The following is a 13,557-nucleotide window of genomic DNA, read 5'->3' on the forward strand; positions in this document are numbered from 1 at the left end:
CGTATAGTACACTTTGCGACAAAGGGTGGATATATTCTCTAAAAATTTTTTACCTCTACCCAGATCCACCTTTAGCATGCCACTAGGATCAATATTTTTCCTAAAAAGACTATATATATGCATTTGATTAGCCACATCTAGTCTTAAGATGGTTTTACGGTTGTAAAATATGTGATAGAGTATTTAACGATAATTTTTATAAAAAATTGAGTAAACAATAAAAGAAAAATAAGCAAAACATAAGCTTATGTTTGTGCAAAACATAAGCTAAATATAAAGAAAACATAAGTGAATCGTCAACCCTCTTGTGCTTTTGATGATTAGAAAAGTTATGAGTATGTTTAGGGTTAATGGAATACTAAATTCAATAGTGAAACTAGCAGATTTGATTATTGGGTTTGGTCTTATCTTAAACCATATCAGACGAAACCAAACTGTTTAAATAAAAAAAACTTAACCGAATGGTTTGTGCATGAATCATGGTTAAGTTGATTCGCTATGGTTAAAATACCCACCCTTAAATTATCAAATTCAAATACAAACAAACTAACAAAGAATAAGGACATCCTCTTTGTTTTGTATGAGTGAGAAAAATAAAAAAAATATACTAATCAGACTATTATAATAATTCATCTCTACCAAAAGAGAGAAGTAATCACATAAAAACTAACATTCCACAAACAAGATATATTTACACATAATCACGGAAACACAGACTAATAACGTATTACGTATTATATAAACTATATGTTTGGTAAAAGAAGTCAGAGAAGGGACAAGTTCTAAGAAAAAGCAGTGGAGATAGAGAGCATTGTTGGACGAGAATGTGGATCAGACTGTAAGCACAAAAGTGCAACTTTCAAAATCTCTAGGATCTCGTCTTTGATCTCTGCTGTCGGATCTTGTAGCCGGTGGTCGGAAATTTGTTTCAATGATAGAGTCGTGTCCGGAGGGGAAGATGACAAAGTTGAAACTAGATCTCCCGGATGCTCTCCTTTGATCACTTCTAGTGTGAGCACCCCAAAGCTATATACATCGCATTTCTCAGTCACTTTCATTGCGTATGCTAGTTCTGTCGCATCCAATTTCACAAACATATTAGATACTATCAATTTGTATATGCTAAATCCAAAACAGGATTTTTGAGCATAGACTCAAATCAAACCAAATCAGTTAGTATTTGAGAAAAATAAACCAAAGTAAATTTATTTTATTTCATAACAAAATTTATAAATGATTTACGTTGCAAAATTTTGATGGTCTAATGTTATATATCTAACTAATGTGTTCTTTTTGTTTTTGTAAAATGTTCATATATTTAAAAGCTGAACCAAATCAAAACTAAAACAAAAATTTCACCTCTAGAAATTTCATAAACGGATAAACCCTAAACAAACCAAATTACAAAATCTTCGTTTTTATTTGGTTATAAACTCATAATAGAACAAATTCTAAGTTTCTAACTGTTTACTTAATTTGCAATTTTTTTGCTTTTGTTCTTGGTTACACCTAAACCAAATTCAACCTATAAGCATAATTTTCTTGAACCGAAACAAATAATTTTGGTTTTTAAATTTCTATATGGTTTAAACTTTAAACCAAATAAACCAAAAATGTCCACTCTAATAATCTAACGGGTGATTTCGACCCGACCCGAACCTACCCAGGTAAAATCCAGATCCAATTTAATTAACGGGTCAAAAAATGTACCTGGAGCAACGTAGCCGTAGGTACCAGCAACGGCGGACCAATTCGAAGAATCCGGTTTAAGAAGCTTCGCCGTACCAAAATCAGAGATCTTCGCTTCGTAATTCTCACCGAGAAGTATGTTCCCACTGGTAATATCACGGTGAACAATCGTCGGAGAGCGATCATGATGCATATACGACAACGCATGAGCCACACCTTTCACAACGTTGATCCTCTTCCCCCAATCTAGCTTCTTCGCCTCGTCATCGCTCCCCAAAACCTTCTTCAAGCTCCCTCTCTCCATGTACTCGTAAACCAGGAACGTGTTGCGGCGGTGCGAGCAGAATCCGAAGAGTTTCACGACGTTCCGGTGACGGATCTCGGTTAGTGCTCTGATTTCGTTTAGGAACTCTTGTTTTACCGATGGATTTGAGATCGATGAGTCTGTTTCTTCGTTTAGCTTCTTCACCGCCATGATTGCGTTTGGTAGCTTCGCTTTGTAGACTTTGCCGTGTCCTCCGGTTCCGATTAGGTGTTTTGGATCGAACTCTCCTGTTGCTTTGATGATCTCTTGGTATCTGACTTTGCCGTCGAAGCTGAAGATTGATAGTGTTTCGCCTCCTGATTCTGAATCTGTGTGTTCTTCGATTTGTTTGTTTCGTATACGGAAACAGATGAAGACTCCGGCGCAGACGGAGAGGATGATGATTGCTCCGATGATCGGAACTAGTATGTAGATGATTAGGTTTCGATCTTTGTTTGATTTCTTCTTCTCTGTGGTTGATGAACATGGCTTCAAGGCTTTGTTATCACCACATAAGTCTCTGTTACCTTCTAATGCGTTTGGAGTTGCGTTTCGAAAGGCTGCGTTGTTTGGAATTGGACCTGAGAGGTTGTTGTTTGATACATCGATGTGTGTTAGTGCTACCATATCTTTGAGACTTGGTGGGATTTCACCTGAGAGATTGTTGTGTGAGAGGTCGAGTCTTTCGAGGTTTTGCAAGGAGCTGAATTGTGATGAGATCTCTCCGTCGAGCTGATTGTAGCTGAGGTCAAGAGTTTGTAACTGAGAGAGCTTTGTTAGACCTTCCGGGATGGTTTGATCCAAGTCGTTTCTGCTCAGGTTCAAGTAATATAGTCTTGGCAAGGAGTTGAGCGTTGCGGGGATTTCGAACCCGAATCTGTTTGAGGATAGATCAAGATACTCAAGATTGGATAAGAGTCTCATTCCTGAAGGGATTTTTCCTGATAGCTGATTCCCGTTTAGTTGGAGTTTTGATATACGGTTGATTTTGCTGATTAATTCTGGGAGCTGGCCGGTGATGCGGTTGTAAGATAGGTCGAGCTGACTTAGCTGTGTCATGTTCCAAATCTCAGGTGGGATGGCTCCAGTAATGCTGTTGTTGGAGAGGATGAATGCAACCAGCTTCTGACTTTGTTCCCACTTGGGTGAAAGTTTCCCATGAAACTTGTTGTTGCTGAGATCAATGAAGTTGAGAGTCGGGTAAACTCCGAAAGACTCAGATAGATCTCCGGAGAAGCTGTTTCCTTTGAATCTCACTCTGATCAAGCTCTTGCAATCTCTCAAGCTTTTAGGAACAGGACCTTCGAAGTGGTTATCATCTAGCGTGAGATTCTCAAGCTTGCCACTTCTACAGATGGTATCAGGCAAGAAACCGGTGAAGTTGTTGGTGTCGAGTTGCAAGACGGTGAGCTCTGAAGAGTTAGCAATTCCCGGGGGGATCGGACCAGAGAGCTGGTTATCACGGAGGAATAACCATTCCAAAACGGTTAACTTTCCAAATGTATCAGGAACAGGACCAGTGAGTTGGTTCTCACTTATCTCCAAATCAATCATCTTTTCCATGTTGCCTAGTTCCGGCGGAATCGAACCAGTAAGCTTGTTGAGGTAAAGATGAAGAATGGCTAGGTTTTTGAGATTTCCCAAGGTAGAAGGAATAGATCCTGTAAGCTTATTTGTGTGGAGGCTAAGGGTATCTAAAGCGGTCATATTACCAATCTCAGGAGGGATTTCACCAGAGAGCTTATTTTCAAACATGTTGAGAAGGGTTACATTCTTCAAGTTACCAAAAGTGGAAGGGATTTTACCGGTTAGGTTGTTTCTATCTAGACATAGCTCTTTAAGGTTGGGTAGAAAACCTATTTCTGGAGGAATTGAATCAGTAAGAGTATTAATAAAGAGGTAGAGGTTAACTAGTTTGGTAAGGTTTCCAAAAGAAGAAGGTATGGGTCCGGTTAAAAGATTATCGTACAAGGCAATCTCTGTAACCTTAGTTAACCGACCGATTTCAGAAGGAATGGAACCATTTAACTTGTTCTCAACAAGATGAAGAGTATCAAGATTACTCAAATCACCAAGCTCAGGTGGGATTTCGCCAACTAACTGGTTAATCGACAAATCGAAGTAGACGAGTTTAGAGAACTTTCCCCATAGAGGAGAGATGGTCCCGGAGAAACGGTTCATACTGAGATCAACATAAGTGAGGTTGGGGAGAGACGAAAAAGGAAAATCTTCGAAAGTACCTTCGATATCGGTATTTGTAAGATTCAACCGCACGATGCTACCGCGTACGCAGGCAACACCATACCAACTGGTGCAAAAACTGCTTGTGTTTGGATTGACCCAAGAAGATAGCTTTGAAGTACTTGTCTGGTTTGTGAAAGTTGACTTCCATTTCAGAAGAGCATTTGCTTCTTCAACGGTCGCGGAAGCTAAAAGAGAAGAGCTCAAAACTATGGATATGATCAAAAGAAGTTGAAGATCACAACCACGAAGCATTGGTAAGTGTTTTTTTTTTTTTTGGTTCTGGGTTTGTGTTCATTCATACAACTTGGACATTATGTTATCTTAGGTCCTTTATAAAATTGGGAATTCTGATTTCATTGACTAGTCCGTGATAATTGACCGATGGGTTGTCACTTGTTAATAGAGGACAAAGAAGTCAATATATTGAATTCTCTCTTTAATTATTGGCCGTTTACTTTGTCAAATCTCGAAATTTATCATTTTCACCATTCACATTAATATAAAAACATATCACTGACCTATATGTAATTCTAAGCTAATTTGTTTTTCTATTTATGTAAAAAGATTAATATATTAGTTAGTCAAATTCTTTGAATGTTGTATTTAATTAAACACTAAAATGGAAGATCGTGACATACTAACATGGTTGATGGATTTATCCATTAAAAATAAAATATAAAGATTAGCCGCAATGTTTATTTGAATGATAATTTTAATTATATTTTCCTTCAACTAGTCTTGTTTAAAGAACTAAACTTTATCAGTTTATCTTTATCAATTTAACACCTTGTATATGAATCGGAACCTTATATTGTTGAAGTGTATAAAACATGGATGCCTCTAAATATTTAACCACTATATATTCAGAAAAATTGTTTTATTTTTGTTAAAAGGAAATTTTTGAAAACAATATAAAATTTTAAATTATGGTGAAGAGATCTACGACAAAACTGGTTGACTTTTGAAAGTCTTGCACAAAACTAACTGGTCTCCCCCAACTAATGATATCTAATGGATCTTTCTTATTTTATTGAATGTTCTCAATTTATTTAAAATGTTTGTGTCGAACTTGTTAATATATTGTTTTCATAGGTCAGGTATTTTAAATAGTTAGTAAACTAAACATAGCATTCGTTATTACATCTTGGGGTCTCTTTCACTAATAATTATTTTGCGGAAAATAATGTGTGAAACCAAGTCCTTTTAGGCACATAAAGAAGTCAGACAAAACTAGAAATATTTTCTTCAGAGAAAATTAGAAACTGGACAAAAAAATAATAGGAGACTTTAGACTTATTGATTGAGTAACGTATAGACGACTTTGCATGATTCTAGCTAATTAAGATTTACGTGGTTTTATCTACGGCATAGGCCGAGATCAATCACTTCAACATTGTTTAAACCGTAAAGTAAAATCATCTCGACGATCAATTTGTAAATGCATCATGATAATGATCAAAAAAGTAATCAATTTTTGTAATATAGAAAAGGCTTTAAAAGCTATTTTTAGTTTTTTTACCAGAATCATTTTACCAGAATTGTAGCTGTGCTACACGATCGTTAGAGTCTCTCTACTCTTCTTGCCTATTCCTGTTTTAGATGCCCCTACTGTTAGGGTTTCTGATCAAATCCATCTCTCGTTTTCTCACCAAACACTCTTCTCATCTCCATTGCCAAACTATATATTAAAAATAAATATAGTTGTGATAATCGAAAATATGTTCGGGAGGCTATCGCTGGTTCTAAACATTAAAATTCGTCCAGATCTGTGAGGACGAACATAAATAAATCTTATATATATATATGTAAGATGGGCAATATGACTCAAGAAATTGGGGGTTTAAACAAGTTCAAGAAAGCTAGCTGTAAATAATATATCATAAAGCTAGTCAAGCAAGTGGATATATATATATATAAGAAGAAGATACGGTATATCACAAATCCAAGATTCAGCTAAATTAGTCCAAGTCACATTGAAGACTTGGTCCACTACTCTATAGAAGTTAGTTCACGTAGACAATAAATGCTTCAATATCATCCGTTACTCTTTTAAACTGCTATAGACAAATCTAAGAATGAATAACATCAACTCTTCCCAGTAGATTTTCTCTACAGTCACACATTCATTTTTCAGCTGATTTTTTTTTTTCCTTTTTAATTCTTATATGCATTTAACAAAACAGTTTTGGACCTTTTTTTTTTATTATAAAGTATCTCCCGTTTTATATTTTGCAAATGTAAGATTTTTGAAAAATGTTGAAGGATAAATGGTAGTTGCATGTAGGTTTTGGTTTTTTGTGTGTCGAAGATAATGATCCATTTGAATTTTCTGCTTTTGTATGTATAGTATGTGTTTGAAACAAATAAATAGTTTTAAAATATTATATCAAATACTTATATAGAAAGGATCCCAAAAAAGTGTCATGAGCAATTTAGCTAGAGGAGAGGAGTAGTCGTATATACGAGATAAGGTCTAGGGAATATTGATGTATATCTACTTATGTGTATAAGGGCAAGTTACCCATAGGAATAATACAAGTCAATTAAACACAATTCTATTCTTAAGTTGACATAATATCAGAGTTGAGTTTCTCAAAAAAAAAAAAAAAAAAAAACCTAGTAGATGACTGCATTTGACAAAAACTCAGACAAACAAGTTACAGTTGCAACTAAGCCACCAAGGAAATAACGGTGAGTTCGCCCTACTATCTTCAATCCCTCTGATAATCCCGGATTAGTGATCTCAGAGGTACAATAGAACAGAGAGAACTATTCAGACTGGGCAACCGAGCTGGAAAACGCCCTACGAGCAAAGCGTAAGACGTGTTTTATTAACGACAGCTTACCTACTCCACCCATCACATCTGAAGACTACAATTAATGGAGAATAGTGAACTTCATGATAGTAGGATGGATTCGGTTTTCGATCTCACCAAAGATCCGTTCTACAGTGACGTTTACCCTTGAAGCATACAAGTTGTGGGTTGATCTAAAGAAGAGGTTTGCGGTTGGAAACTATGTCCGTGTGTAAATCAATTAAAGACACAACTTGTCCCGTGTAGGCAAGAAAGTCTCTCTGTTTTGGATTATTATAGAAAGCTTTCTTCCAAGTGGGAAGAACTCAAAAACTACAAACCAATTCATCATTGTTCGTGTGGGGGAACAACGCCGTATGTGAAGGAAAGAGAAGAAGAACAAGTGTACCAATTTTTGATGGACTTAGATGAGTCCCGTTTTGGACATATTAGTACAACCATTATCGACACTAATCCTCTACCAGATGTGAATGAAGTGTATCAAAAAATTGTTCGTGAAGAACAAAGGTTGTATTCTTTGAAGAACGAGCACAAACTTGAGGCAGTGGGTTTTGCTACACCATCAGAGTGATAGACAAGGGATTATGTAATATTCCCTTTCCCTGTACGTATAGATATTACTTGGGCATCACCCATATACACTTGTATATATTGTGATTAATGTAATGAAAACACGATCAGGGGTTTACCAAGTTACATGGTATCAGAGCCTATTTTTCTGACCTAAAAAAAAAAAAACACACGCCGCACTCATCTCTCGTCTTCATCCTCTGTTTTTCCTCTGTTTCTTTTTCCTTTTCTCTTCTCTCTCTCTTACCTTCTCCTCATCTCTCGTCTTCTTCTCGCCACTCCATGGCTCACCAACTGCAACCCCACCTCAACGCTCCTCACAAGGCTTTTGGCGTCACTCATATCAAATCCTATATTCCGCTAACCCTCGACATGACGAAAATCAATTACGATGCTTGGCGTGAACTTTTTGAAACACACTGTTTCAGCTTTGGCGTGTCTGGCCATCTCGATGGCACTTCTCTTCCTGTGAATCCAGATGACATCGCTTGGAAAGAGCGTGATGGTCTCGTCAAGATGTGGATTTATGGAACAATCAACCTCAGCATGCTGCATTGCCCGCACCACTGGACACTTCATCAAGGACTCATGAGCTTGTGGCGACGTGTTCACAATGTGGACGACGGGGACCTGAAAAACAGAGTGCTGGCAAATATTTGGATTTCCGGAGTGGTGGTCCGAGAAATATCAAGACACCTCTCAAGCAGGAAGAGGAAGAGGAGGCGGACGAGGCTCGTCTAGGGGCAGAGGAAGAGGAACTCCACAGTTCCACTCTAATGCTGCTCAAGTCAATGTCCCAGCGACTTCACCGCTTCTGAGTTTTATAAATGACCAGCTGGAGTTTTTGCAGCGAATGCTGGAACAACACAAAAGCTCATCAATTCTCAAGTGTTTAAGTTGTAAGGAACAAACATGTGATGTTATACTTGATACTAGAGCATCGCACCATATGACGGGCGATGCAAATCTTCTCCACAGTTTCAGAAATATGGTCTCATGTCCCATTAATTTTGCTGATGGTAGTCAAGTGTTTTCTAGTCAGTATGGTGTGTTGTCATTGTTAAAGAAGATTTCACTTGAAAACGTTCTTCTAGTCCCAAATTTAAATTGTACATTGTTGTCAGTCAACAAACTTTTGAAGCAAACTAGTTGTTTTGCCTTCTTCACTGATACATTGTGTGTTTTGCAGGATCCGTTTACGAGAACGCTGATTGGCGCAGGTGAAGAACGTGATGGTGTTTATGTTTATCGGGACGTAACGGCTGTAAGAGTACACAAGGTTCAAGTCTCTGAAGACAAGAATTTGTGGCATCGATGGCTAGGACACCCATATCTTCAAGCTTTTTTGGTTTTTGGTGTTGGTGTTGATAATAGTTCTTAGCAGCTGAGTGAATGTGAGATTTGTTTCAAGTCAAAATAGACTCGAGCTGTATTCTTTGATAGTTTTAATAAAGCTTCAGAATATTTTTCACTTATTCACGTCGATGTATGGGGGCCATATCGAGTGCCTTCCTCCAGTGGAGCAAACTATTTTCTAACAATAGTAGATGATTATTCTCGAGCAGTTTGGACGTATCTTTTTTTTGAGAAGAGTGAGGTTAAGAGAGTATTGCAGTTTTTGCAACATGAGTGAAAGACAGTTTAGAAAACAAGTTTAGATAGTGCAGAGTGACAATGGAACATAATTTATGTGCTTGTCAAATTTCTTTGTCGAACAAGTTATTCTTCATCAAAAATCATGTGTAGCAACTTTACAACAAAATGGTCGTGTCGAGCGGAAGCATCGACACATTCTAAATGTTGCACGTTCATTCATGTTCCAAGCTCACTTGCCTATTAAATTTTGGGGAGAGTGTGTTTTAGCAGCCACTCACGTCATAAACCAGACTCCATCTATGGTACTAAATGGCAAGTCACCATATGAAAGTTTGTTTGGAGCTACACCGTCATATGGCAACCTTAAGGTCATCGGCTGCTTGTGTTATGCCCACAAAGTAGCTAGAGTTAGAGATAAGTTTGGACCACCAAGCAAAAAGTGTGTGTTTGTGGGATATCCCTTTGGAAAAAAAAGGTTGGAGGGTTTTATAAAGACAAGTTTCCTTATGAAAGGATTCAGTCTTCTTCAAGTCATGGACAGTTCAATCCCACTGCAGGTCGTGAATGTTTTTTGGGATGACGATGCACCACAATAGTGTGACGAGGATGATTCGGTATTAGTCACTGAACCAATGACTTTGTCAACACCGGTTAGTGTCAAAACAAAGAAGGTTGACCTTGGAGCAGCTCCAAAGTCTGTAGTAGAATAAAAAAACCAAGGAGATGAGGAATCAAAAACAGTTCTTCTTTTAGAGAATACAGTAGGAGATAAGACTTTTCTTCATGAGACTGAGGCTGAAGCTGAAGAACAGCTTGGGATAGGTTGTAGGAAAAAAATTCCTTTTGTTAAACTTCATGGCTATGAAACATACAATACTCGATGTCTCCCTGATAAACAGCCATCTCACGTGCTTTAGCCTGAACAAACAGCTTCCTCGTCGATCCAAGGTAATACTCCATATCCTCTATGTGATTAAATATCTGATCATAGATTCTCCGAACAACATCAGATCTTCTTAGCACTTGTTAGTGCCGGAATTGTGCTAGTTTATTACAATGATGTGGTTAAAGATGCTAGATGGATAGAAGCAATGGCTAAAGAGATAAAAGCCTTGGAAGACAATGAAAATGGGAGTTTAGAAACACTGCCAGCAGGAAAGAGAACTCATGGCAGCAAATGGATTTACAAGCTAAAATATAATGCTGACGGGTCGTTGGGGTACAGGCCCGTGGGCCCATCCATATCTGACGACCGGTTTGCTACGTCCGGGAGGTTTTAAAGTCTTTTTACCGTCCCTACAAATCACCACATGATCTTTCCATGTGTTTTGTCTTCACTCGCACAGTTCCGACAGTAACTTCCCGGAAGGTCACCCATCCTGAGACTACTCAAGCATAATCACGCTTAACTGTGGAGTTCTCTCAAGACCCTTGACTGAAAAGATAAGTGCACTTTGGTGACATAGGTGGCCAAATCAATTCTTATAAACCTCTCCGCAAGTCTCTGAAACCAGGGTGTCACAATTCACCCCCACTAACAGATCGCAACATTCTCGTTGCGCACCAAGACCGTAACCCCCTAACGGTGCCCGACTCCACACTCGTCTGGGGTCGGCTCTGATACCACTTGTAACGTCCCGACCGCCAACTCTTAGTGGGCCCCATGTCCAATTATTGTCCATAGGCCCACTTTCCTTAATGGGCCTCACGTCCTCTCACTAGACCCTGGGCCCATCCATATCTGACGGCCGGTTTGCTACGTCCAGGAGGTTTTAAAGTCTTGTTACCGTCCCTACAAATCACCACATGATCTTTCCATGTGTTTTGTCTTCACTCGCACAGTTCCGACAGTCACTTCCCGGAAGGTCACACATCCTGAGACTACTCCAACATAATTACACTTAACTGTGGAGTTCTCTCAGGATCCTTGACCAAAAAGATAAGTGCACTTTAGTGACATAGGTGGCCAAATCAATTCTTTTAAACCTCTCCGCAAGTCTCTGAAACCGGGGTGTCACAAAAGATTACTTGAGCAAATGTTTTGGTATGAAGAATTTGGGTTCACTTAAATATTTTCTTGGAATTGAGGTGGCTAGAAGACCATATGGGTTTTTTCTTTCCCAAAAAAAATATACTCTTGATATTATAGCTGTAGTAGGACTGCTTGAGGGTCATACAATATCCTTGACAATGGAACATAATCGCATGTTACATGGTAATAATAGACCACCATGTGATGATCCTGCAATGTATAGATGTATGGTTGGTCGGTTAGTATATCTACGCATTACACAACCGATGCTTTGTTATCCCATTCACATTTTATCTCAGGTTATGCATAACCCAAGACAAGCTCATTGGATGGCGGCAATTTGCGTGATTCGTTATCTCAAAGGAAGTCTAGGTCAAGGTACTGTTCTTAAAGCGAATGTACATCCTACAGTTACAACGTATTGTGATGTTGACCTCTCCGGTTGTCCGAAGACTCGACGGTCCCTCAGCGTTTATGTTGTCATGCTTGGAGAATCATCTATCTCATGGAAAGTCATGAAACAGAAAACGGTCTCATTGTCTTCCGCAGAAGCAGAGTATGGAGCAATGGCAGAGGCAATAAAGGAACTTAAGTGGATTACTATGTTGCTTGGTGATCTTGGGATTCCGCCTATTTCTCATATGCCTCTCTATTGTGACAATAAATCTCCATTGTATATTTTGTCAAATCCAGTGTTTCATGAATGGACCAAACATATTTAACGAGACTGTCACTTTGTTAGGGACGCAATCACGGATGGTCTCATCGCAGCTTCGCATGTTCCTATGACTGATCAAGTTGCAAATTTATTAACCAAAGCATTAGGTAGTTCTAGTTTTGAATAATATCTTTTGTCTAAGTTAGGAGTGTCAATTTTACACACCCCCACTTGAGAGGGAGTGTTAATAAGATAGGTATGAATCTCGTATAGTATATACGAGATAAGGTCTAGCGAATATTGATATATATCTACTTAATTATCTTATTATATAAACTTTGGTTCTCAAAGTTACTAATTCACCGGATAGTGACAAGTGTTAGTTTTAACAATTAGACATCAAAATTAAAAATTCATCAGATCGTGACACGTGTCAATTTTAACGATTACATATCAAAGTTAGTAACTCATCAGATCGTGACACGTGTCAATTTTAACGATCATAAATCACAGTTTTAAAGCTTGGTAAAAGAAAACGTAAGATAATTGCAATCCTATTATATTAAAAAAAAAAACAACTGAGATAAATATACTATGTGTCATCCATATCAAAATTTCACTGTTACAAAAGATTCTCAACCACTACATAGTAAAATAAATATACTATGTGTCATCCATATTTGGTCGTATAATTATACTATATAACCTAATACATTAAGTTTTATGTATTTGTTTGTACAAAAAAAATAAAGAAATAAATTTTATGTCTCTATGGTTAGCCAATTTCGGACATTGAGTACTGCAACAAGATTTGTGAAGAAAAAGAATATAATAAAAATCACGAAGAACCAATTAGCAGTCTTGGAAAAAAAACTTGAATTGAAGTCTGAACTAATTTTTTTTATTATATTAAAACTTTTACTATATAAAATAGGGTTTTCAAATTAGCTATTAACATGATCATGACACGTGTCAAATACACTGAGATGTTGACACGTGTCAAAAAATATTATATTTCAAAACAGATAATTAAAAAAATAACATCAAATCTAAATAAAATTTACATATTTATATCTAAAAAAAATTTATATATCAAAAAAAAAGAAAATTAACAAAACTAATCTATTTTCCATTGTACGTTACTTATATTATATGTGTTTTCTCAATAAGATTTTGACATGTATAAACAAAAAAAGTTATTCAATAAGAATGTATATTATTAGCTTATTAATAAATAAATAGTGAATAACAAATTTAAAAAGAATAACATAAGTTATGTCAAAATAATTATTATTTTTGAAACATAATAGGATAGGTAATTAAGAAAATAACATTATATCTACATAACATTACATGTTTTTATCGAAAACTTTGATCTTTGATTTTTTTTTCTTATATAATTTTGTCGATCTATTGCGTGGGTCTTTAATTTGTGCGGGTTTTTCAATGGAAGCTATCAGATGCAATAAAATTGAAGTATATAAGCCCGCTAATTTAATCGAGGATGGAGACACTGATGGAGGTTCCAAAAGTGATTTTAGAGTTAGTAGCATTATAAGTTTGGAAGATAAGTCGGTGGTTGATGTTTTTGGTCAAAATTTAGAGTTTTTTTTCTGAATAATGTTGATGATTCTGGTATTGAAAAGAG

The 13,557-nt window shown here is 37.0% G+C and overlaps 3 protein-coding genes across 3 annotated transcripts; 2 read left to right on the forward strand and 1 right to left on the reverse strand.

The window, feature by feature from the left end:
* Positions 1-603: 603 nt before the first annotated feature.
* LOC104707196 (MDIS1-interacting receptor like kinase 2) lies at positions 604-4,750 on the reverse strand. The gene is made up of 2 exons (XM_010423493.3): positions 1,711-4,750; positions 604-1,072 (listed from the first exon to the last, which is right to left on the reverse strand). Exons 1-2 carry the CDS (start codon positions 4,487-4,489, stop codon positions 783-785), a joined length of 3,069 nt encoding a protein of 1,022 aa, XP_010421795.2. The 5' UTR covers positions 4,490-4,750; the 3' UTR covers positions 604-782.
* Positions 4,751-7,136: 2,386 nt separating this feature from the next.
* Positions 7,137-7,624, forward strand: LOC147940100 (uncharacterized). Its single transcript, XM_087461148.1, has 2 exons — positions 7,137-7,237; positions 7,300-7,624. Exons 1-2 carry the CDS (start codon positions 7,137-7,139, stop codon positions 7,622-7,624), a joined length of 426 nt encoding a protein of 141 aa, XP_087317274.1.
* Positions 7,625-11,409: 3,785 nt separating this feature from the next.
* LOC147940101 (secreted RxLR effector protein 161-like) lies at positions 11,410-11,973 on the forward strand. Its single transcript, XM_087461149.1, has one exon. It carries the CDS (start codon positions 11,410-11,412, stop codon positions 11,971-11,973), a length of 564 nt encoding a protein of 187 aa, XP_087317275.1.
* Positions 11,974-13,557: the final 1,584 nt, after the last annotated feature.

This window comes from Camelina sativa, chromosome 8 (assembly GCF_030686135.1).
Source record: "Camelina sativa cultivar CO46 ecotype springtype chromosome 8, ASM3068613v1".
NCBI classification, from domain to species: Eukaryota; Viridiplantae; Streptophyta; class Magnoliopsida; order Brassicales; family Brassicaceae; genus Camelina; species Camelina sativa.